The sequence below is a fragment of the Leuresthes tenuis genome, unplaced genomic scaffold (genome assembly GCF_036924035.1).
Source record: "Leuresthes tenuis unplaced genomic scaffold, fLeuTen1.0.hap1 SCAF_13, whole genome shotgun sequence".
NCBI classification, from domain to species: domain Eukaryota; kingdom Metazoa; phylum Chordata; class Actinopteri; order Atheriniformes; family Atherinopsidae; genus Leuresthes; species Leuresthes tenuis.
This window is the reverse complement of record NW_027325367.1, coordinates 11,731,288-11,756,962: the sequence shown is the minus strand read 5'-3', so window position 1 is coordinate 11,756,962 and position 25,675 is coordinate 11,731,288. Positions and strand designations below refer to the sequence as shown.

Sequence of the window (25,675 nt, the reverse complement as noted above, 5' to 3'; positions counted from 1 at the left end):
TGGCTTTGAATTGACATGCTGCGGAAATTATTATGAGCTGCAAGTCAAACATCACACAAGATCATCTCACCGCAAAAAAAGAAGAAAAAAAAAACAATAATTATAACCAATATCTTAAAGTTGTCTCCAGATATAAAAGTGCACTTTTCTTCGATGCACATGAAGTAGTACAAAGAAGGTTTCAAATTTCACACACCGCGGTTTTTCACCCGGCTGCAAGCTACCATCCCTCCCCCCCTCCTCCTCAATATCAGTGTGCAAACCGAGCGGGCAGGAATATACCCTCAGCTCCAGCCCTGAGAGGCGAGTCGGTGCGCTCTTGATGGGGGGGGATTATCAGCATGCTTTCGCCTTAATCATACTGTAACACAAATTAAACTCCACGTTCCCGTTCCGCTTAAACGCATCGAGAAATCGGATACATTGGATAACTACTGATCATTGGTGGGACGCTGCAAATATGCCCTTTGGGTTTCTCACCAACGTGATATTCTTCAGACTGTATGTCAAGACGCTGCAGCGGGAGCTCATGCAGATGTGGAGCTGCGTTTTCTTGCCCACTGGTAGTCCCTTAAAAAAAAACAATAAAAAAAACTGCCCTTTGTTTAATAATTAATAAACATACGATTTGCACTTGTTTTGAAGATTTGACCACTTAGGAATCCTAGCGTTGACAACAGTGCCACGTTTTTTTTTTCCTAACCTATATGCGAGGTTAATGGGAGAGCCCGAGATGGCCATGCAGTGTTGAATTACCAAGACCGCTATTAGTCAAGCAGCTCCAGTTTAAGTCTAATGTTACAACATGGTGAGTCGGTACTTAGGCAGCAAGATGCTGCTCTGTTGACATGCAATAAGGTTAACCAAACGCTACTTAAATCAGATGTCCAACTTGAAAAAGCATGATGTTAAAATAATACCTGATACGTTTGTTAAAAATTCCACTTATTTGCCTCCCATCCTCACTGAGCAGCAGAGCGTGCCACAGTGTCCAAGAATTTAAATCCCCGGGTCAGATCCATGGCTGCACAGTCTCTGATATCAAATGCACTCCTGCTGGAAGAGGCGGCGGCGAGGAAGAATCCAGCCACTATTTTTTCTAAAGGGATTCTCCGCGTGGATGTTGATTCGGTTGACATTAAATCTGGTCCGGTCAAGCCAACCGCAGGTTCCGTAACGCAGAACACCCACCGGATCGACTCCTGTGCTGCATATGTTTTCTTTTGTGATGTAACGAGTGTGGAACGACGCTTATACAGGGAGGGACGTCCCCATGGCAATCAATGATAATGGTATGAACCACTCTATTGTTGGGGCGCGAGAGAGTGTCCACTGCCGATGTGTGCTCGTGTGAGGCTCGCGAGCAGCGCGTGCGCCTGACGTGTTGGCCGTTTATCCCGAACCGTCATGATGTGCTGTCCAATCGATTATCAGGGAACGACGGCGATGTATTTAAAACAGCCGTCACTGAGCATAAAAAGCATTTTATTACACTATAAGTCAATCCCCAGCGCCATGAGTTGATTATTATTTATTAGCCAAATTAGGACTAAGTCCAGTAAAATAGTGTACAGTACAAAGAGGAAGTTTATTGTGACGTGTAGACACCACAAGCAAATATGTTTTTCTTTTTTTTCTTCTTAATGCACTGGTCAGTTTTTAGACTTCAAATACATGTTTTCTGTCAGACTAATGAACTGAAAACTTGTGCAAAAATAGATATTGGTTTGTTTTCTACACTTTTTTGACGAGTGTGCAACTTGGTGCATATGTAGCTCGTTAACACATAATATGTTTAAGCATACAATTTTGAATGTTTTAATAAAGGTTTAAATTTCAAATCTTCAAAATTTTCCTAAATTATCATTATTATTGTTGTTGTTTTAAAGTTAAATCAAATTTCACCTACAGATAGTTTTGAGGTTTACTTTTACACACACATTGGTAAGTTCATATTTCATATTTAGCCTGGCTTTTTGTTTTTCTTTTTGTGTACAAAAATGGCGGGTTGACCAAAAAAAATTCTAGCTCATTGACAAGTGTCCCATTAAATGTTGTAAAATAGCACACCTTAAACTGTTTACTTTAAAACAATTTATATTTGTGTTTGTGTGTAAAAATTAAAAAATTTTCTTTCAAACGGAAGTACCGCCTTCCTTCTTCCGGTGAATTCACAACATTCAACATTCAAAATGTCTGCCACCATCGCTTCCCTCGTTTCGTACGGCAGCGATTCCGACTCAGAAAATGAGTCGGAATCCAAAACCAGTACCGGGAACGTTGACCCGATGGATCCGGACGCTACGGCTCACCTCAAACCGTTGCAGTCTGGACAAACAATGTCTTTGGCTCTTCTTAATTCTGCCCCTGAGGTCGCCGTTAAGGTAAGCTAAGCTAAGCTAAGCTAAGCAAAAGACGCCAGCTAACCTTAGCTTAACGTTGAAGTTAAATAATTTTAGGCTGAATACGTATTTAGATGAGGATAAAAGCAGTTTCATCATGATGTGGAAAATTTGTAGAAAGTTTCAACGTACACGTTTTGTTGTTAACTTTATATTTTGATAGTAGTAAATAAAGTAAATAAGTAAAGTAGTAAAACGGGTAAATTACAGTGATGTATGTTAGCTTACTGGAAGTTAACTGAAATTGTTAGAGATTAACTTGTATAGTAACTGTCTTGAAAACATTGACCCTAATGGCCTGTATCGCGCAGCGTCAAAACTGGTTAGGTTTGTCGTTATAATGCCTTATTATCGTACTAAGGAACCCTTTGCTCTGTTGGTTGCATAATATGTTGCTTCTCAGTTAGAATTATAATTGAGCCCTTCATCTGCTTTTGTATATCTTCCTGTTAGGAGGCTGTCGAGACAGGTATACACTTGGACCCTTCTCTGAAAGAAGTGGCTTATAACCCAACATTTGAAACCATGTTTGCACCCGAGGTAAGTGTGGGGAATTGTTGATCTAACCATACACATGATCGGACATGTTACAGCTACTGTATTAAAAAAAAAAACATAGTCTACATGGTTTACGTTTTCATGCAATAATAAGTACTGTTTGGGAGAAGTACTTGCTTGCAAGAATCTGTCTATGTATCCATCTATCTCCTTAATAAGTGGTATTTTTTAAACTTTCCTTTGATGATTTACAAGTGTCCATAGAATGGTGATCTTTGCTATGATGCAGAATTAGTATTTTACATCAGTGATTGGAAGTTGCTCAATTCCTGAGGCAGCAAATCAAGCCCAACATGTCCGCCACACCACACTTCAGAAATGATAAAAGGTTCTTCTGTTTTTTGGTCTGGGTCATGCATGGCTGTTACTGCAGCCAGATAGTTCAACTTTGTTGAGTGCTTGGTCGGCCAGAAATTCATTCTAAGTAGATTACTCATTTTCAAATTATTTTGATATTTGATTATAAATCCATTGTCAAACTTATAGAAACCTTCAATTTTTTTGAGAGTGCTTTAGATCTAGTTATGACCTATGACATCTAACACATGGAATTATTATGGACATCAAGAGCCACGTGTTTAATCAATAAATTTCACATTAAAAGAAATGGAAATTAAAATTTTGCTGTCAAAGACATCATTAATACAGTGACTAGCGACTTCATTTTTCACTAAGGTTCTGTATCAGTAACGAAAGGCCTCTTTAACACATCCCAGACATTTTCTATGGGGTTAAGTTATGTTCTCTGCGGTCGCCAATTTATGTGAACAAGTGATGTCTCGTTTTGCCTGAACCCCTCTTTCACAGTTTGAGCAGAAATCATTTGAAACACCTGATCATACAGTATTTTCAAGTAGTCAGTTAATTTTTTGAACACACAATGTTGCTGAATCTAGACATGGCCAACTAGATATCATATTTTCACTGGGTTAATAAAATACTCTTTTTGACCATCTGTCCATGCCAAATATGATTGCCACTGAAGTCCTAATTTTCAGATATAGATCAACCAGAGGAACTGTGCTAGAAAAAGCAGTTCCTTGTGAAGCTCCATGAAAGTTTATCTGTTGTTGATAATAAATTTGTATTTTTCTCTCTTAGTTTGGGCCAATTAACCCCTTTAAAACCCAGCAAATGGCTGCCCCCAGGAACATGTTATCTGGCTTTGCAGAACCTGCTCATGTCAATGACTTTATGTTTGAACAGCAACGGAGGACCTTCTCCACATATGGTAAGATTGTCTTTGAATTTTTTCATAGGCGCAAATGATGCAGCCAGTGCACTGACCTATTTGAATTTTGATGATATTACAATCCTCCTTTTTCTGCATATAGGTTATGCTTTAGATCCTTCTGTTGATACACACGAAACCTCATCTAGTGGCTACATTGGTGCAGTGGATGAGGCTGAGAAAAATAAAGGTAATCATCAACAGAAATTCATTTTCAATGTTTCCGTCTACTTCAGATCATTTAGTGACTCAAATATCTGTTGTGTGACGCATTGTTCGTGTAGCTGATAGCTGTTTTAGCTTACTGCTCTTCTTTCAGGCCTGACTGTGTTCGAAAGTGGTGGGAAGAAGTCTGAAAAAAGGAAGAAAATCAAAGGCGGAGATGCAGGGAAAATTGATCATTTCCTTGGTCCATGGGCGAAATATGTGGACGAGAAAGATGTGGCCAAACCGTCAGAGGTGATGTTTTGTTTAATATGCTGTTAAAAATATTAACATGTTGTGGATTGTGTCCATGTAAATGATATCTGATGATTACTTCATTTTGAAGCAATACAAGAAAATGCCACACCATCCAGGTTAAGATCATGAAAATAAGTGTATGCCACAGTATGGCAGCTTTACCAACAAATTTAATTTGCTAATTGCCTTAGCATTTATATCATGTTGCATACAATGCATCTCTAAAAACACAATTTGAGTGCTGTCATAAGTAACCTCATATGCCTCAACTGACTGAAGTCGCCACCCGCACAATTATCAACACTACGAAGGATTTCACTTGTACTCTGTTCCCCTTTAGAAGGCACCACATAGGCATATATTCAACTAGCAAGTTTTGTATCCAGTTGTGTACTGTCTATATGAACAGTAGATGGTACCGTTGGCACCACAGATGCTGCTTACCATTGGCTGAGTGATCTCGTCGCCTACATTACCGTCTTAGGCTTTCATGATCACACCTAACCTGACCTCAGTTTGTTCAGTCTGCCTTCTATATAGCTTTATGAAAGATGATAAATGTTGGGTAATTTTATTGTACAGGATGAGCAAAAGGAGCTGGATGAGATCACTGCCAAAAGGCAGAAGAAGGGAAGGAATGAGGAGGATGCTCCTGCAGAGGAGAAGACTATTCTACATGGTACTGGGGCCTTCTTTGATTTTGTTTGGCAATGGCATTCAGTTAACCTTTTTATTTTAAGTTTGAAAGTTTTCCACTTGTCAAAGAACTGTTGATCTTGTAATTTTCTTAAAGCCTCATCCATGTTTGTAGATTTGTAATTAGTAGTAACTTGCTCTCTCCCCTTAAAAAAAAAAAAAAAAGACACCAAAATGCTGCAGGAGTTTTTTTTATTTTTTTAAACCTGACACATCTGTTTTGCCTTCCCCACAGTTAAAGACATGTATGACTACCAGGGCAGGTCGTACCTCCATGTCCCGCAGGATGTGGGTATTAACCTGCGTTCTGCAGAAGCTCCAGACAAGTGTTACCTGCCGAAGAAACAGATCCATGTCTGGTCTGGACACACCAAGGTGAGTTTAAAGTTTTTTTTACATCAACTTCACCCAGAGTAGCATCTGTTTTTGCTGGGATTTCTTTCTTTGAAATAATTTGAGACACAAAAATGTGTTTGCCATGAGGTACCACCACAGTTTTCTCACATTTGAAGAAAGTTACCATAAGACGAAAAGCCTGCTGTGCTCACACTGTTTGACTTGTGTACATTATTGTTCAGACGCTGTCACCTTAAGAGTGCTTCAGTTGCAATAGCCCGGCAACATCATGAAAAAGTGTAATGCAGCTTTTGCCTTTAAGCTATTGGCTTGTTTAAACTGTAGGAAATGTGACACTACATTGAAAGTCATAACCTTTCAAAATGTGTCATCAGTCGGAACACGCACAAAAAATTGTGGAAGTCGTAGTTAATTGGAAATTTGGCTGATATGGAAAGCTATTGTCAGGAGCTAAAGTTGTATCAAGCGCTATCATGATAAATAGATTATGTCTGTTTGTTTCTAGGGTGTCAGCGCTATCCGATTATTTCCCAATTCTGGTCATCTGCTGCTCTCCTGCTCCATGGACTGTAAAATCAAAGTAAGTAATTGCATCAGGTTGTCAATAAAAGCAACATAACTTTGGTCACTTTTTATCTAAGATGGGGGTAATCATCCTGCTGCTAATGGCTGCCAGCAGGTGCGACATGTGCACCTACGGTTGTTTCGAGCAATGTTTTCAATGTGAGTGAAAAAGCAACAATAAATGCTCAAAGTTTGAGATTTCTGTAGGTTTTATTTGATGTTTGTACCTGCTACTTTGATTTTAGAATATGAAAATGCTTTAAGAAAAAGGTCTTCAGTCTTATTGAGTTAAAACTATTGTAAAACAGTTTGGGAGTAAATCTCCAAGAGTTGGTGTGCTATCAGGTTTTGTTTCCCCACAATGACGTACAAGCACATGCTCGGTTGTGGTTCTGTGTTCATACGTTGTCACTTTTCTCCACAGCTGTGGGAGGTGTACGGTGAGCGGAGGTGTATTCGGACATTTATCGGTAGGTGAACAAAGATCTCATCCTGTGTCTTTTAAAAAAAAAAAAAAGAGTGAAACATTGATTATTTAGGCTCAAAACATACAACAGTGGCTCATCAGCAAACATGCTGACATGAAATCTGCTAGTCACGGCCTTATGGGAAACACCCAGCAGTGGCAGACTGTAGGCTCAGCATTACTGGAGCATCAATGTCTGCTGACCGCTGACAGAAAAGCAGTGTTTTTTTTTTTTTATTATGTATTTATTCAATTATTTTTTTATTAAATTCTATGTGGTCTGAGAGAGTGTTAGGCTAATGCATGCAGGGCACTCCTACTCTTCCCAGAGAGAGTGTGCTGTCGGAATAAAGATTGTTTGCAGCTGTGGTTTCTGCTCGTCAGTTCCTTCATGGAACATGTATAATTCAGCAGCCATGGGTCATAGAGTACAAGGGGTGTGGAGGGCAGGAGACACGGGGTGGTGATGATCAGAAAGAGAATATGTCCATATATATATGTGTGTGTGTGTTTAAATATGAGATATGAGTTACAGCTTTTTCTCTTTCTAATGTCTCTCTCTCTCTCTCTCTTCTGTAAAGAATGTATCACACCTTTGTGTATTATTCAAATTTAACCACACGCTGTAAGAGGAAAGTTTTTTTTTCTAATAGATGCAGCTTGTGTGAATGACCAAAAAAGAAGGATTTATTATTAAAATGAGGAGATGGGTGGGGGTGCATGGAAAAAGTAGTCCTATCATCACGTGTAACATTTTCATGGTTTAATTCAGTCTTGGACATGGGGGAGGGGGGGTATTTGTTTGCTTGCGTGCATTGCTTTCTGTAGTATCTCCAATCCTGTATATACACACACACACACACTCATGCATCACCATCAAGGCTTCTTGCAGCGGCAGCAATGCCTTTGGTCTGCCAGCAAACCAGGTTAGCGAAAGCAAGCTGACGCTAAGCTTCAGTGAGATCTGTTATCTGTTGTGGAAACGGTGTCGTTCCTCAAGCTGGTTTAAAAGGGAGATGTTTGCACGCACAGAAGCCACAGGAACATCACATTACCTACACTGTATGAAGAAGGGCAAAATGGTTTGATCGATTGGGATAAAGATGAGAATACGAAAGTGGAAATCTGTTGACAAGATCAGTGAAGCTTGGAATTCCTGTTTTTATCTTTCCTTTCAAGGCTCGTTTAAAGATTCAGTATCTGGCATCTCCTACATCCCGCTTCATCTTTCCTCCTTTTTATTTTTTTAACCAGATGTCATATACCTTTTAAATGACTCTGATATCAAAGGGAAGTCAGCTGGGGGAGAGTTGATAACATGACCATGGAATATGTAAAGTAAATTTTGTAGCACTTTGTTTATTTGTCTGTACTAAGTGTGTACGTTTCCTTTGTCTTAGGTCACAGCAAAGCAGTGCGAGACATTTGCTACAACAACACCGGGACTCAGTTCCTCAGTGCTGCATATGACCGCTACCTTAAACTGTGGGACTCTGAGACAGGTAGGCTTTGCCTCTGGCACCAGAGAACCTTTTGTCTTTTGTGGCTCTTCAAAATGACTGAATCAATGGAGCTGTATCCCATGTTAATATTCCACTTAATCCTTTGTCACATATGCAAAGCAGCCCAGAAAAATCAGACATTTTCCGGAGAATCTTTGTGGGAGCAGTTTTAAAGTCCTCGGATTATGTTTTTATTCCATTTTCTTGTCAGAATTCTTAATGTGTTAGTTTTACAGTTCAAGTAGTCAGTCACCGGTTTAGTGAGCCTCATCTGCCACCCTCAATGTGAAGTAAAAACATTTAGGTTTACATCTTCTAGTTAAGCTTGTCCTAAATCTTATTTGTCTTGAGTCTACAAGTAGCAGTGACGAATATCATATTTTATTTAGTCACGTTTGCCTCTGGACAGGAAGTTAAGAGTATCAAAGACAACAAATCAGTGGAGTCTCATAATCTGTTTCTTTGTGTAAAATGTTGGGTCTTTCCACTCGGCTCTATTCATCCTAATTCGCACCCTTTTTGAGTCTAAGATTGCTGCTCCAGCAGAGGGCAGAAAAGAGTTAAATACCCCACTTGTTGATGACACAGGATGCCAGTTCCTGTCTGGAGTTTGACAAAGGAAATTCACTCCTTACTTCTTTTCATAATTTCAGTTCAGTTGCTGCAGGTTGCATGTCTTTCCTGCTGTGATACAAAAGAAACAATTTTATCGCTGTTGCACTTAAGTTCTGAGTGAATGAATGCAAGCCATCGTTAGAACTGTAAAACTATCTGGCATGCCAGTCATTTAATTTCCTTTTTTTTCCTCATTCCTTGCCTTTTGTGGAGGGAACATTTCTGCCGCGAGTCTCCCCTGCTGAAGAGGCTCGAGTACAAACAAAATTTCCAGTTTTACAGCCGACTCGTCACCTTCTGTGGAGACTGAGCAATACGGCATCGAAAGTTGCTGACTGTGTCCTTAATTTGTGCACAATTTGAGTGTACCTTTCTTAAAAGCCACTGTCGATTATTCTGGAACTGTGACTTTCAATTTGCCTCCCTCCACAGGCCAGTGTATCTCCCGCTTCACCAACAGGAAGGTGCCATACTGCGTCAAGTTCAACCCAGACGAGGACAAACAGAGCCTTTTTGTGGCCGGCATGTCGGATAAGAAGATTGTTCAGGTAAAGCCCTGCAAGCGATCCAGTGGTGTTGACCAAGCGGATGCATACAGTAATTTAACTTTACACAGCCTGTGCCCACAGAAGCATGAAGTACACTCCTGTCTCATCTTTCGGTGCTCGGGTGTAGTTGTTTGTGATTTAGGCTGACAGGACTACAGCAAGTGATTGATCATGGGCAATACAAGGATAGAAAAGTGGCTAAGAGAAGAACACAATCTGTGATTTAAAAATGGGAAACAATCCTATCTCACCATCAGATAAACAGTGTTTAGAACAAGTAACCTTTAAACCTCTATCAATATATTTATGGTTTATACTGCAGCAACATATGGAGAGAACAAATAGAGGGCAAGAATTTATTTTCACAGTCTGAATTCAATAGGTTTTTCATTGACTTATACGGAGAGTTGTATATCTTTTCTGATCGTCATTTTCTTGTTATATTTGATATTAATATGTGTAGATGGAAATGTAACAGGCTCCAGCTCTGCCCCATAATTGTCAGAATGACCAGTGGTCATCACAGCCTGGCACAGTAATCAGGACGAGTGTTAAATCATGCAGATTTTCTCTGAGCTCTGAGAACAGATGGCTGTTTACCCCGAGGGTCAGATTTAAATAAAAGAGCACAAATGGAACGGGACACAAATGCATCCTTTTTGTTTGTTACTTGGGGAGTGGCTTCTGTGTGGTTTCCTTTTACATTTTTAATTATTTGTGCGTGCCGTTTCCCCCCAAAATATTAACATTTGAGGTCGAGGCCTGTTCGAGTGCTAATTACCGTCATTGCATCAGTTTCACAGCACTGGCCCAGTTTGAAGCTCCTCTCTCGGAGTGCCTCACGCAGTCAGCCATATGATTCTTCTCTTTGCTTGTTTTTTTTTTTGTTTTCTAATCAGCATTTTGAAGCATAATGAAATCCGAATATGTTGAATTTTCTGAGTCGATTTTCTTAACCCTGTTTGTTACAGATAATTGTGTTTACCTTCTTTCTGTCTGTTTTGCTTTCTGCTCCTGTGTGTGTGTGTGTGTGTCAGTGGGACATCAGGACAGGTGAGGTGGTTCAGGAGTACGATCGCCACCTGGGTGCTGTCAACACAATCACCTTTGTTGATGAGAATCGCAGATTCGTCAGTACGTCAGATGACAAGAGCCTTCGAGTTTGGGAGTGGTAAGTACAGTCTGTGTCCCAGAATACACATTTAGACACATTTAGAATACTGATGACTGTATATCAAGTTCCGCCTTTAACAAATGGGTATTCTTGGTGTGCCCTTTGCTCCCCTGAATATATTTTTAATGAAATAGTACACATCATAAGCACCCAGAGGACTCTAATCGAGTCATAGCAACTGTTACAGTCCAATATTCCTGTTTTACGCCAGGATTTTCTTTTTTCCCCCCTCTAAGGGGCAAAACTAAAATAGCATAGAAACTGAATTGGTAAAACTAAAAAAAAAGATTTGGAAGTTACATTTGGCGTGAGGGCTCGCAGGTTTAAATCACCCCAAGCAAGAACTTCCTTTGTTATCATACTAACAAGATAATGTTAGATTTGTGTTTCCCAAGCTTACTTGAGTGTGTCCTACTGGGGGCTTTGTTTGAGACCACCATGAGCAGCTTGCATATGGGCTAAGGCGTCCTGTGGTGGTAAACAAGCCCTGGTGTTTGCTAATAGAAGATCATAAATATTTAAAGACGAGCTGATAAAGAAAGCGTCTCAGGAATTGTTGGAAGAGGAGACGTCCATTCAAGGTCATGTTTTTCCCCCTGTTCTTGTCCTCTGGTCTGTGAAAGAGAGATTGCACTCTTTCAATCAAAGTTAGAGGACAGAAAATGTTGACCATAAAAGATGCAGCTTAAGAGCCACTTCCCAAGAGTCTAGAAAGGACTCCCATGCACTCTTCTATTAGTGTAGCGTGGGAGTAAACGAACAAGCAGTCCATCAGGTCAAAAAGCAGCTTGACTGTCCCTCTTCCTCACATGGATGCCACCTGGCTATAGCTTGGCCTAACCCTCTTGTCTGAGCTGCTACTTGGCAGCAGTAAACTGAATTAACCAGAACAAGGATATTGCTAGAGGGGACAGACGATTATGACGCAGCAAATTTCCAAGCCATTTGCATCATGGTAATCATGATTACGCCTCATGGTTACGCCTACATGTAATTCAGATTCTATCCTTGTTTTCACACCTGCTCAAAAGTTTTAGGGAAAGACGTTATCTGCCATAGAGGTTTATCTGCAGGGAACAGAGTCTGTGTATGCGTTGGAGGGGGATTACAATCAATGCGAAATGTGCCCCTCTGTGCCGACAAAGGGAATTAGCTCTAAAGATCATAAAGACATCATTCAAAAAGCATTGAAAGCGCAGGCTTGGAGAGACATTTGTTATGTTGATAGACTGAGGAGTAGAAAGGATAGAAAGAAGAAAAATGGCAGTGGCATCGATGGAATCACGCAGGCTGGACAGAAAATGTACTCTCTTCCAAGGGCTGGATTTCTCTTGTTCATTAAGACACTGTTAATTCGAATGGTGTTTCTTGACCTCCTCCAAAGATTTAATTTCCCCATCCGGTTGAAATTTGTGACTTCAGTCTCACTGCAGCATGTCTGCCTTTCAAACTAATCTACATGTACCAACTCTGTGAAAATGCAGTTGTTGTTTCCCAACATTATTCTTAAATTTGATTGACATTTAATCGAGCCGTCTGGTATTCATGCGTGTCCCTGGTGGGGGATTGTTTTTCCCCTGTTCCTGTTGGATCTCTCTCCACATGACTTGTTATTTGTGGCAATCGAAAGAGGAGCGGTGCAGACTGTTATCTTTTCTGACTTCAGTTTGGCTTGTGCAGACGTTGGCTCAGACAAGTCTGGGGCCTTCATCGTGTCCAACTGTAGATGCATTCATGAATTCAAGTGTTTTTAATGTGCCCAAGGGAGCGCAGTTGTCATTTCATCATGTCCTTTTTTGGCTTTGGAACCCCCTTTTTCAAGAATACATGTACAAACTCTGTTCAGTTGGATCCAGCTGCCATTCACCGTAGAATGAGAAAGAAATGGTGTTAATTTAAGGAAATGGCAGACTATAACTCTTTAGCACATATTAGATGAAAGCAAGCAGAGGGAGGCAGAGTAAGCAAGGAAATTGGCATGCAGACATGCACAAAGTGCTGTAAATCTGAATTATCTCTTTTAAACGACATAGGATCAAATAGCCAAGTTCCCCATCATTCACAGAGTATGAAAGGGCTGGGGACAGGGTGAAAGAGCAAAGAAGGTATTCATGAATAATTGGCCGCTGGTATCGTCATGGTGCAGCATCAGAAACACATGTCAGATGGCAGGGTGTTATTTACATACTGTAGCTGTGATGGCGGTTATGTTGTTTACCACAGCTGAGCTGCCATAGGCAGTTGAAGTGGTGAACAAACAACGGATTTGCAAATGTTTCCCTTCTTCCAGGCTGCACTCGCTCTCTCATCCACTGTTTAACTTATCTTCATGTGCATTCACAATGTTTTGTGCCTTTTTCAGGGACATCCCTGTGGACTTCAAGTACATCGCCGAGCCCAGTATGCATTCGATGCCAGCTGTGACGCTCTCTCCTAACGGTGGGTAGTCAAATCACGGCAAAACACTCGGGCAAGCGTGCAGTTCAGAGGCCTCGAGGGAGCACAGAACTACATTCCCACACTGAAGTAGAGGCATGCCTTCCAATGTTGGTCATTACTCAACAGAATAAAAAACAGGCCAGGTGCCATGCAGCCACTTCAGTTACTATTCAGTTACTTGTCTTTTTTCTTAAATTCGTGAAGAACTCCACAGATATTATAAAGCAGTCTGTATCTGGTTGTTTTAATGTGACATCGGTTCTGGTCAGACATGTCATTTATGTTCAAACCAATGCGATTCCATTATAAAATAATTTATAGTTTCTGAAGCTTGCACATCTATACAGATGGAAGAGCAAAATCAGAGACTTTCATCATACCTTTTAGCGTGCTGCAGTTTCTCTGTACAGATGTTGTACCATCAGATTTGTATTAGTTGAATTGGATTTATCTTCACACACATTTGTCAGAAAATCTGTCTTCTTCTTCTTCTACTTTTTAAATGAATCCTGCTCCCTGTCTTTGCTGCCTCTCTCTCCCTCTGTGCCCAGAGATGGGATTTCCACTGTTTTGTTCTAATGATGCACCTCCAGGGTGGTCCTTGCTGGTTTTTTTTGGCTGTTTGTTCCAACTTGTAATCATGCTGTTACGGGCTGGCAACCTGTCCAAGTTTTACCCTGCCTCTCACCCAGTGACAGCTGGGAGAGGCTCCAGCCACCTGTGACTCAGAGCAGGATAAAGTGGGTATAGTAAATGGATGGATGGATGGTTTCTGCATTCAATTGGCTGCTGATATTTCGGGGCCTGTCTGCGCACCACAAGCCCTCCGCTTGAAAACTTTTTTAACAATTCTAGCAGATGGAATGTTAGCTCGTTGCCTCTTGGTGCAAACAATGCCTGACCTCTTGTCTTAGCTCTTTTCTCTAGTGTTGGCCATGTTTGTGTTGTTTTTAACAGGCCTGTTTTCAGGTCATTTATATAGAATGTAAAAAGTTGGTTAGCCTAAAGTTCACACCGGTGAGCCTGGTCGGGTCATCACATGTGTACCATGTCATGTTAACAGTGATATAAATTATGTAATTTATATTTATATAGGACCATTTTGACACCAGAATACAACGTTTGCTTTCTTGCCTTTGCCACAAGTCAGAAAGTAGAGGAGCTTTTTAGTTTAAATAAAGTTTTTTTTTAATTTTTTTTTTAAGAAACAACAAAAGAGACTGAGGTTTTATTTGCCAAATGCAAATCATTCTCAGCCATAGGACTATTTTTAGTCTTTGCACAAACATTGGAGCTTTTTAAAGACATTATTTGTGGATGATGGATTTTGTTAGGACACATCCAGGCTTGCTGTTCCCCTTCTTTCTTGTCTTCCTTTACAAATGTAAGCAAACCATCTCCTAGCCTCATAATTAACATACAGATGTGATGGAGGAATTTATCTTTTCGTTTGCTCTCGTGTGGCAAAGATGGTGAATGAGTTTATCTCTCAAAATGTCCGTCCGTTCTTCAAAGGCAAACTATTCAGCACGTACATGTTGAAATTACCATTTTATACTGTATTGACTATATGTCGGCATTGTGTAACAGTTGGGCTGTATATACATATCATCAGACACTCGACATGTAAGGATTAAGATGTGTGATGAAGGCATTTATGGGGATTATGCAGATATGTGATGCAGAAAAACATTAACCCTACTTTGCTAAGCAAAGGCTAATCTGAAGGAACCAGTTTTGTAGTTTCTTTATAGTTTTTTAGCATCACATTTACACAAGACATCAGTCTTTCGCTTCAGTTCTGATATTCCTTTTTAACTGTCTGTTGCAGCCCATTATCTTCAGCTACCATTGAACTCAACTCTTTTGTCCTCATCTGCTCCTTCTCTCTCTGCACCCCCTTAAATTTCCTCTCCACGTGTTTTCTCTGTGCTCTTCTTCCATCCTTTGGGCTCAGTTTATATTTGTCCCAACATGATTTGTTTTCCTTCAGCGCGTGAATAATGAATGTGTTCTCAGTGGGAGACCATTCAGTTTGGTCTCACACCTAAATGGCAGCCAGTCTCTTTCCACCTCACTGAAAGAGTCGGATCTCAACTGCTTTGGGGAAATTGGTCAAGTTGTTTTCATTCTCCTGTGCTTATGTTGTCTTTTTCCACTGATGTTTTGCCGTAGAGAACATAAGAAGAGGGCACACACATCCTAAAACTGTATCTCTTTCTCATTTCACATTAAGAATTTCCATCATGTTCGTTTTAAGGAGTGCAGTGAGTCGTGTAATGCTTTGACAGCGAAGTGCTTCTTCTTATTGCCATGGAACACAAAAGCTGGAACTCTGTGTAAAATGGATCATAACAGAGCAGCAACTGATGAAAAATCCCTTCTTATTCTTCCTTAACTTGTCTAAATATCATCAATTTAATGATGGGTTCATGGCCTTTTTTTTTCTACCCCAAAGTGTCTACCCCAAATTCAAAGTTAAGTTTTTAATTTCCTTTTTCCTTTTTGAAGAATTTTGTCCTTCAGCCATGCTTCTGCCTTGTAACTCCTGTTTAAAAATGTTCGACTCCACCGAATGTCCCTGCAGACCTCAGTAGTTACGCCGTCAGGCTCACAGCTCTGCAGCGGCAGGCAGCATTAAAATACTACCTCAGAGGTCCCAGGGGCTGCTTGTTAAACCTTTGCCTGCACAGAATCATGCAAATGAGAAACAACTATTGAGCTAATAAGCCATTTAAAACTTGGTGCGCTGACTTTTGCAGCTTTGGTGTGTTACATCTGTTGACACAAATTTCTGCTCTGTTTGTATGTGCCTTTAAAGTTTGCGTTAAAGTTCTGAAAGAAGTCTTACTGAAGCTGTTCAGGTGCTCAGCGGTGTCACATTTCCCCGTTATTTACACGTTGCTTGTTTCTAATCCCAGGTAAATGGCTGGCTTGCCAGTCCATGGACAACCAGATTCTCATCTTTGGAGCCCAAAACCGCTTCAGACTAAACAAAAAGAAAGTCTTCAAGGGCCACATGGTTGCTGGCTATGCCTGCCAAGTGGACTTCTCCCCTGACATGAGGTAAGCGTTTTCATTGTTGCTCGTTGTGTTTCTGATGAAGATTAGCCATTCTCAAAGCTCACCAAGTTGATTAAAGGTGTGTAACACATGCTGATCTACACAGAAGAATGAAAATGTGCCATTGTATTGAAACATGTTGGGGAAAGAATAGCGTTCTTCCATTTGTGTGTCACTTATCTGCTTCTTTAAGAAGTAAAACGAAGGGCATGAAAAATATGTGTTATGGAGGGAAAATGGCTAAATAAGGCTCTTTTACAGATCCTCTGTATATATCACATGCTGATCTCATATAATCTCATTCTGTCCTATAAATGCCTCAATTTAATGAGCAACTGAGGGGAAAAAAAAACACTCTAAGGTAAAAACCTTCAAAAGGAGCTAGGGCAGTTCCTAATTTTAGCCAATACAGACATTTACACTTATTTTTCCTCTCCTTTCACCCACCACCACCCACATCTGTGAGCAGGTGTACGAACTTCCCCTCAGTAACCATGGCAACATTGCAACTTCTGAGTAGACTTTAAAAAAAGCATCAATTCTAACACCCACTTTTTGGCAGATGAAGAAGAGGCTCATGTAATTTTAGTAAAGTGCTAATCATTTCACCCTCCTCTGCCTTTTCTCTCTGAACCGTTCCCTCTCTTCCAGCTACGTGGTGTCGGGAGACGCTGATGGAAAGCTGAATATTTGGGACTGGAAAACAACCAAGCTCTACCACAGGATCAAGGCTCATGACAAGGTGTGCATCAGCGCACTATGGCATCCGCACGAAACCTCCAAGGTCATCACTTGTGGGTGGGATGGACAGATCAAACTCTGGGATTAGACCAATCCCGCAGCCTGTATCCGTCTGTGGGGAGCTTTATTAGAAATAATGTGCCGATGGAATTGTTCTGGAGTGAAAGGGCTGGTATCCAGTCTTACTGTAGAGGTGTATTTTTGTATTCTGTCACGAGAGCTCAAAATGTCTCCACGTCTAGTATCTGTACAAATATGAACACACGCAACTTTTAAACATTGTCTCTACTGCCGAAGGAATAAAAAAACCGGGCACCTTGGCATTTTTTTAAAAACATTTTTGTTTCTTATTTTTATTTTACAATGTTCCATAAAGTTTAAAAAGTTATTTCAATCACGTGACCATTTTTTTGTGGAAATAAACATTCTGAAAATTTAACCTTTTTGGAAAACTGTGTTTCCTTGGAAAAAAAATGTTTCTTCGTCTACACTTCAACACAAAACCATAGAAAAAAAAATCATTGTCGTTGTCTGCTTTCTTCATCAAAACGTTTGTCAAGATTACATAAATTGACTTATGTGTTTACTATTTTTAGGTTGTCGGCTCCGTGCAACATTTTCATGACAAGTCTGATGATGTTCTTGTGTAATACAGATGATGCTTGTTTAGTTCTGAGGGAGACAGAAGCCGAATTTCACTTGGTGGACAGTTGGAGTTTGGGAAAAGAAAGAATTTTGCATTTTTGTGCAGCTCTTAAGGATCACTTTTTTATTAAAATGATGAAAAAAGGGCAGTTATAAAGGATTTATGGGTGATTCAGTGTAAGTGGCTCAAACAATTTCCCTAAAATATTCACTTACTCTCAGAGAGGCAGCGTCTTTCTTCTACTTACCCCTTTTTTTTTTTTTTTGACATTGTGCATTAATTCAAATGCTACATTATGAGCTGCCTTGGCTGTTTTAATAGCAGCTGTGACTCTGCCTCTGGGCCAGGCTCAGGCTTTGATGATGGTGACTATGAGTCAGGCTGACCTGCAGCCAGCAATTCAGCCACTATGAGGAGAAACAGAGCTCTGGAGGCAGTGCGTGCCCCTCTACACCGCTGAGGTCATTTCAGGCAAAGAGATGGTGAGCAGCAGGATAAGTTGGTGCAAGGAGCTGTGTAAAAAGGTCCTGGCAGATAGGAGTGGAGTCTATGAGGCCAGCAGCAAACTCGAGCAAAAACATTTCCATCAAGAAGCTATTTAACTCAGGTTAACAGTTACTTTTTATGTTTGTCTCGCACCCTTGAAGGCTTCCACTTCGTGTTCACCCAGCTCAAGGTGTAAACACTGCTGGCGTTGAGAACATTTTTGTGTAGAAACAGATGAGGTTTGGCTGGGTCGCTGTGCACGTGGAACAGGTGGAATTTGGCGCGTTCGAGCTCCTTGAGCAGGCTGAACCAGTACCGCACCACAGATGGGTCGTCGCCGCCCACCTCAAACCCAGCCCAGTGCAGGTGAATCTCTAACAGCAGCTGGCCCACTGAGTCCAATACTCCCTCCAGGACCAAATTCTCCAGAATCTTCCATTCGGCACTCTCCATGTCTGCTTTCAGTACATCCAGCTAGACAAGGGAAAAAGAAGAAAGATGCATGTAATGAATGACTTCTGATTTAGCCCTAAATTCACACTGAATCACGTGGAATTACTGAATGCAAAAGCTATTAAAAGATGAAAAGGAGTAAGTGAAGCTTGGCTTCTGTTCTTGCTGTAATGCTGATGATGGATTGAGCGAAAGAGCTGCCTGACAAGGCTTGCTGTTATGAAGCAGGAAAATAATGCATCATAAGATGAATGTTAATGGAGCCCCGAGGTCATATTTATGTAAAGGGAGTCATGCATGTTCAAAGCTTGGTGCATATTTTCAGAGCTTTGCATTTCTTCTAGGCTGTCCAATACCTGACCATAAGAATTTTAAAGGTCAGACAGGCTTTACTTTGTCGTGTCAAAATATTTAATGTGAGCTAATATTTCTACAAATAAACAGAAAATCTGACACCACAGCAGCATGAATGGTACAGACGGATATGACAGCTGTCATGTGGTTCAGGAGAAATAGTAAAATAAAAGGCCATGTTGAGCTAGCTGTCTGTTAGCTTAACCTGGCGTGTGGACTTCTCCCGACCACGAAAAAGATGGTACTCAATGTACCAAACAACTATTCTCTACATAGATCCCAAAACATTCTGCCACCCTTAATCAGGAAATTTGATTCGGATTTTTTGTCTTGATGAATAGGCTATATGTGGATGATATGCAAATAGCTAGATTCACCTGGAGGCTGCCCTCTTGCTTGCTCTGAACATGGCCTGTGCCAGCAAATCAGACATGCATTTTGTGCAAAAAGACAACAGGTGGCCTTACGTGTCTTTAAAAAGGATTCAAGATACGAAGTAATTAATGATATTCTTAAATCAAGCTGCACTTACTGCATTAATAAAGGAGATCTGTCCCCCCATATAACCTGTACAGACAATGTCAAGTCTTTTTAACCAGTAGGCTAATGGTTTATCTCCTTCCAACCAAAAGTTGTGTAAAGCAGTCTCAGCATTAGGCAACACATTAACTCCATGGGAGGTTTTGGAGGTTTTTTTCCCCATACACAATTGGTGTGGTCAACCAGAGAACCAAACATCACAGCTTAGCCTTGTTGTTATTACACTGGATGTTTTATATGCCCTGCCACTACAGCAGAGATGACAGTTCAAGATATTTAATTAGACATCTATAAGATTTACAGATTTTCCTCTGAAATGATTCAACAACTGCTTAAACCTCAGGACAAAGCTCTTAAAAGGCATCTTGGCAAGGAAATGCAATCGAATCCACCTTGATAGTCGGTGCTGCTACTGAAACAGAATAAAAAAGGATTTTTGTTGCATAGTCATGTTTACTAACTAAAACAACGTTTCTACCATTAGACATGGACAGACAGGTTTTGTGACTAATAAAACACATCTAACATCAACTGATTTCCTAGACCTCAACGAAGCAAACCAAAGAGGGTTCTATTTATCCACAAATCTATACAGATTAACCATTTTAGCATATATGCAGGCGAGTTCAGATTTGGTCCTTAAATCAAGAGATGAGACAAAGTTTAGATGGGCATGGGAAACTTCTAACTAGATTCAATATGGTATTACTGGGCAGTGCTGATAATGTTGTGTTATCGGTTTACTGTCACAATCAATGGTACAGTATGCGTTTCTTTTCTTTAGATAAGACTTGACATCCTGCCAGTGACATTTGTGCCTGAGATCTGAGCTCCTTGAATGAGTCATCTATGCAGTTTTTAAACTAGGCGGGTAAGAAATGCCGCAAAAACTCACATATTGACCTTTCTAAATTACTCTGTTTACTGTCTGAGAGGCTGAGCAAAAGCATTTGAGAGGGAAAAAATCTGCTGCCTGCTCCTCCGGCACACTGCTTACTCCCATTAAAACCTCATTACGAGGATGCAAGTGTGGCTCTGCATTCAAAACGCGGGACTACTGTCCTCTGTAAAACAGCACTGTATCTACAGACTAGTTTCTGTGATAGACAAGGCAGGAGAGGGTCTGAAAAGAAATTAGCCTTGTCCTGGAGATATCATCAGAAAAAGAACAGAAAATAATTGTTTGTACTTCTAAGAAAACGAGTGTCTGTGGTCAGATGAAAAGACATTTTGCGTGTGAAGCAGACACTCTGGCGCCAATCCATGACCGCTTCAGTCATAGTGTCACAATGTCCGTAGGGGAAATAGCCAGTATCTTGGGGGTTCAAGTGTAGCCAGCAGATCTGATTACAGATATCTGAAAACAGATATCTGGGCCTAGACTTCCTGTTCTGTCTGCTATTCATTGTCGGAATGTTGATAAATCGTCAGACAATAGGGTTTTGAGATTGTTTCGTAACCAATTTGTTCTGCTCTGTCCACACAATGGTTTATATTCACAAAATCAGAGCCTGCTCAAACATGATTGGTCATAGTTACTCAAACTACCAAAAGAAACCAGAAACATTCTTGTCTCTTTCTGGAAGACTCTTAATCTTCATATGTATATGTATATATCTGTTTATTTAGATTCATTTGGCACTGGAACAATTAATGTACGTACTGAGTGTGTGTTTTAGAAATTCTTGACTTTGGGATTTCCAGTGGTGACATTAAAAAAAGCACATGGTGACAGGAAGAGGTGCAGACTCTACAGCACAGAATATGCAGCGCACATTTTGCTTGAACTTCCACATCTTTAATAAAACTGTCTTTTAGTATTAGCAGAAGAATTCTAATGATTGAGTCTGTTAACAGCCACAACCTCAAGTGATTTATGGAACTGCCAAATTAATGATGCAATTCAGTTCAGCATCAACTATACCTATACTGAGTATTTGAAGCCAGAGGAAACATGCATGGTATGGATCTGAGTCAGCATCTGAGGACACTGCATGTCCATTTTTAAATGAGATATAAAAGAATCCACCCTGTTATGGACAAGTGACCTGTCCAGAGTATACTCTGCCCAGTAGAAGCTGGGATAGGCTCCAGCCCCCCAACTGTGACTCTGACTAGGCTGAAGTAGGTTTAGAAAACGGATGAATAAATGATGATAAAAGAACCAGGAGAGGGCTGTTACATGCTGCATGGTTTATCTGTAAAATTTAATAATTTCCCTGCCTTTTACAGCCTAAAGTAGAGAGGGTGACAAGAACAAGTAACTGATGGGACTGAAAATAATGAGGAAAATCTATTAGACTGTTCTTTAATCTTTAGTCATCCTTTTATCAGTAAGTTTCTGCAACCACTAAAGCTTGGTTTCCCTCTCACGAAGAAGAGATAAAAAGAAAAAAAGACCTTGTAGCTATAAATCACTCAATCCATAACTGTTTTTATTAGTATGCATGCTATCAAGGGGCTTGGAGAGTGTATGATTTATCATGTATGCAGATCCTTATCTGATGAGGTAGGACACAAGCTCTGGGGAGATTTGAAGAGGTAACATTGAGTGTGATGACATTTATGAGAGGAAAACAAAATTATATATGGGAACATTTTCACCCGGACCTTGAGACAAATAACCAATGAATGAATCATGATGAGTTGGGTTATGCAGAGGTGCACAGGAATGGACCTGTGTTTGCATGCAGTGAATGAGTAAAAAAAAAACATGCAGAAGTTTCAAAGTAGTTTTCCAACTGTGTCAGAATACAGACTTTATTAATCAACCCCAACCACTTCTAGATCTGTGTTCCTCACTCTTACCTCTCTGTGCCCGAAGTCATTTAGGATGGTGGCCAGTTTCTTGGTGTTTGCATACTGCCGTTGGGCGATGATGGCTGGGTTGGGATCCCTCCAGTCTACAGAGAGCCGGTGGAGCCACATTTCTGCTTCCTGTAGGTGAGGCTCCTTCAGGCTAGGATCAAAGCAGTGGACCTCGCAGCCTGAGCCTGCGAGAAAACGCTCCATGAACCGTTCCTTCAGTCCCAACCTGTAAGCCATGCAAGATAAGCAGCAAGGACAAGTATGAAAGACGTTTCATGGATTTTTTTTCTTTTATGTATTCATATCAAGTGAGTTAAGTTAATAAATTAATTATTCCACTAGGGTAGCTTTGCATGATATAGGGGTAAAAAAAAATCTTGTACTGCTTGTCATTCAGCCCTGTTAGTTCAGATCCTGCCTGAAACGGGTGATATAAGCTGCAGGGATCACCTAAGTCCTTCAGATTCTTGCTCTGAAGATCAAAAATGTTCATACAAAATTTTGTGGCGGTGAGCAAATGTGGAGCTCTTTCACTAAAACTGCTGACCTACTGATATCGCTGTTTAAAAGGTCCGCTGGGCTTCAGCGTTATGAGAATGAATCCTTCTTAGCACCATTAAAGGACAGTCAGACGTTTAAGATCAACTTACTAACATTGCCATCTTTAGAGCTGCTAGTTTACATTAAAATGGGTTTTGAAAGAAAAAAAAAAAGACCAAATATTAAAAAACATTCAAACAATAGATAGACAGGGGTGAATGGATGGAAGAATATAACTTATGACTTTGATGCATTTTTACCCCATTCATTCTGAGATAAAAATGTTAAATGCAACAGAGTGCGCAAATTATATCAAACATTCCAGTCACTGTGATCCCAATTCAACCTGCGTGCAATCTACTAAAAAAAAGAATAATTCATAAACAAAGGGAATATACATTTCTGGCCAGGAGATCTTTGATGCTCCTGTTTGTTTTGATGTTTCTTTCTATTATTCAGCACTCTCACATCTCTTTACTTCATGTGTCCTGCCTCTCCATTTCGATGTGTGTAAATCTGAGAAAACACACTCAATCCCGTTATTCTGTCATGGCTTCCTTCCTTTCTGCTTCACATTCCCATCAATGTCTGTCACAGATATTTTGTTTACTCCACCCCTCCCTTCTCCGATTCCACAACTCCCCTCCTTTTCTTACTCTCTTAGTTCTCTCTCCTTATTCCCTCGTGTCTTGTTTGTGCTGTGGCTGAACCCTGTAATCGTGACAGTGGGAGTACATTTCTTTTTCAGATGAGGCACCAGGTTCCCAAATGTATCCCGCTAGCAAGAAGATGAGAAATGACTAGATGTAAGGGATTGAGATGCAACGAGACGTCTCTTTCTACTGCACTAAATATGTCATTGAGAGCTTTCTATTCTCTTGTGGGGCGTTTCGCTTGGAGATCACAGAAGTGACACTGGAGATGACAGAGATGTCTGATAGAGCAGCAGGGGATCAGAAGCCTTTCTGAATTACAATCCTGACACAGGAGTCTCTCCCCTGGTTGGAGCATCCTCCCTCATGGGATTTGTGAGTGAAGGGGCTGTAACACCCTGGGTGAAGGGTTGTACTCAGTAGAATGGAGGAAATCTTCTTCAACATGTGTGTTGCAAGGGTTATGAAAAAGTCCCCGTTGACTATATTGCCATAGCAACCAGATGTGAACGTGTGTATCTGTGATAATTGCTGATAAAAAAAGAAAGGAGCGCTTTGAATCTGCCAGTCCACACACTGGGACTGTGAACCTCGGAGGGGAAACTTGTTAACTTGTATGCAAACGCTGGGTTTACTGATTTTACTTCCTACATTTATTCTTTATGTTTCCCATTTCAACTTATCTTACTATTACTCCCCCATTTTTCAGATACCATGGTCTCTGCTTCCTCAAATTAGCATACACAGGATCCATTAATGATGAGGTGCAGGTATTTTTGTTTGCCCTCCTGTGGTTTAGCCTAGATAAGTGCTCTAAATTTGTTGCTGCATGGCCTTCAGTCTGCAAGGGAGGTTGTCAAAAGTGGTCCAGTTCCAAGGTTATACAAAAGTTTTTCAAAAGTTTATGTGTAAGTCCACCATGAGGCTGAATCATAGTTTAGCTAAACATTGTGCACTAAAAAGAAAATGAATAACTGGCTTTGCCAAACTGTCCTCAGTAGTATAAAAAAACGAGACAGTGCTCAGTGAAAATAATTCCGTTTTTTACTGGATAGAAAGAAGGAAGACCCTGAAGATTTTACCTGCTGAATAGGAGTGGTGGCGGTACGATTAATTACATTAAGAGTTCCAGTGGTTGCTTGCTGCAACAAGACTGAATTGAAACAATTGAATTTCTAATTTATTCTAACCAATAAAAACAAAGATCAATGATAAAACAAGAAGAAAAAACAAGTGTTGTGGCTCAGCTCAAAAACAAAATAGCCACCAGTATCCTGGCACAGACATCCTAAGGTACCAAAACATGGAGCTATATGGTGCAGCCTGGATTGCTCCTGTGTTTTTAGTTCAGAGATTTAGCCAGCGGTGTAGTGGTGTTTGGAGAAAAGAAGGTTTGCTCTTACCCTAAGGAGAGAGAACTAAGAGAATAAGAAAAAGGGGAAACTGTGGACTGCTCTGGCCTTTTTTAAGCAGCCTGTTCAACAAAGGATGAACACTCTGTCTGATCACCACTGACATGTAAAACTATAATTTGTACATCCAAAACTTTCCATGACTGATTTAAAAGCGTAAGCAGCGTGATGGAATAAATGTTAATGAAAGAAGAATGGGTGCTTTTTCAGTCAGTACTGGCCCACAGACTACAGGGTAAGGCAACTACAATACATAATAGGGCATCTTTAGTGGGTCATTTTTTATTTCTTCCATCCATACATGGAAATGGGACTCTTAACATTGGACTACCCATAGTACTTTCAAGTCTATGGGTGGTCCCTTTTGTAAACTGTCTCTTATAACTGATTAGCTGTAGCATGATGAGTTTCACCATTCACAATTTTGAAACAATTTATTGTCAGGAAAGGTGTTTTTCTTCATCTCTCCAGGTAATTCCATTCATGCAATAAAGATATTTTGTTTCTGTATTACTTGAGAAAAACTGCATTTTGGCTTATACTACTCTAATCAATCATTACGCATAATACCTAACCTTCCCACCCCAATGGGTACTCGTCTGAGGCTCAGAGGAGATGTAACCATCTGAGAAAAATAAAAGGCATCTTGCTGCACACTACTGAGCGTGGTGTACACTAGAGTGGATTCAGAAGTGTGTATACTCACTGCTGACTGAATAATAAGAGAGTACACATGTGTATGCCCTGCACTTCAATCATCTTCCAGTACCTCAGAATAATCCTGGCAGCTGTGATCTGCACAGTCAAGCGAAACAGTTTTACTTACGTACATTCTGAAATACAAAGCTGGAAAGAACTGCAATTAGGTTAAAGTTTGAAAGAAATATCAATTCTTTTTATTAGGGTCCAAATGAAATGAAGTTTTCATGAATGATTTTAGCTAATGATACTAATGTAAAAGGACA

At 40.4% G+C, this 25,675-nt stretch overlaps 3 protein-coding genes across 5 annotated transcripts in view; 1 reads left to right on the top strand and 2 right to left on the bottom strand.

Moving 5' to 3' along the window:
- The window catches only part of wasf1 (WASP family member 1), a 53,045-nt gene extending 51,705 nt beyond the window's left edge, over nt 1-1,340 (bottom strand). For 2 of the 3 annotated variants that reach the window (XM_072362331.1, XM_072362330.1), the window contains exon 1: nt 921-1,340. The gene's annotated coding sequence lies outside the window, so the exon portion shown is untranslated. The remainder of the gene's footprint in view (nt 1-920) is intronic. The other variant, XM_072362329.1, reaches the window with a different exon arrangement.
- An 822-nt stretch (nt 1,341-2,162) lies between these two features.
- cdc40 (cell division cycle 40 homolog (S. cerevisiae)) lies at nt 2,163-16,940 on the top strand. Its single transcript, XM_072361763.1, has 15 exons — nt 2,163-2,384; nt 2,856-2,942; nt 4,062-4,191; nt 4,295-4,381; nt 4,511-4,650; nt 5,236-5,332; nt 5,585-5,724; nt 6,212-6,286; nt 6,695-6,740; nt 8,137-8,238; nt 9,286-9,401; nt 10,439-10,572; nt 12,938-13,014; nt 15,936-16,080; nt 16,729-16,940. The coding sequence occupies exons 1-15, from the start codon at nt 2,193-2,195 to the stop codon at nt 16,904-16,906; spliced, it is 1,746 nt and encodes a 581-aa protein (XP_072217864.1). The 5' UTR covers nt 2,163-2,192; the 3' UTR covers nt 16,907-16,940.
- A 259-nt stretch (nt 16,941-17,199) lies between these two features.
- mettl24 (methyltransferase like 24) overlaps nt 17,200-25,675 on the bottom strand; it is a 34,849-nt gene continuing 26,373 nt past the window's right edge. Inside the window, exons 4-5 of the mRNA XM_072361765.1 lie at nt 22,106-22,331; nt 17,200-18,424 (exon numbers count right to left, since the gene is read on the bottom strand). Coding sequence (XP_072217866.1) covers nt 18,080-18,424; nt 22,106-22,331 — 571 coding nt within the window. The 3' untranslated portion in view covers nt 17,200-18,079. The remainder of the gene's footprint in view (nt 18,425-22,105; nt 22,332-25,675) is intronic.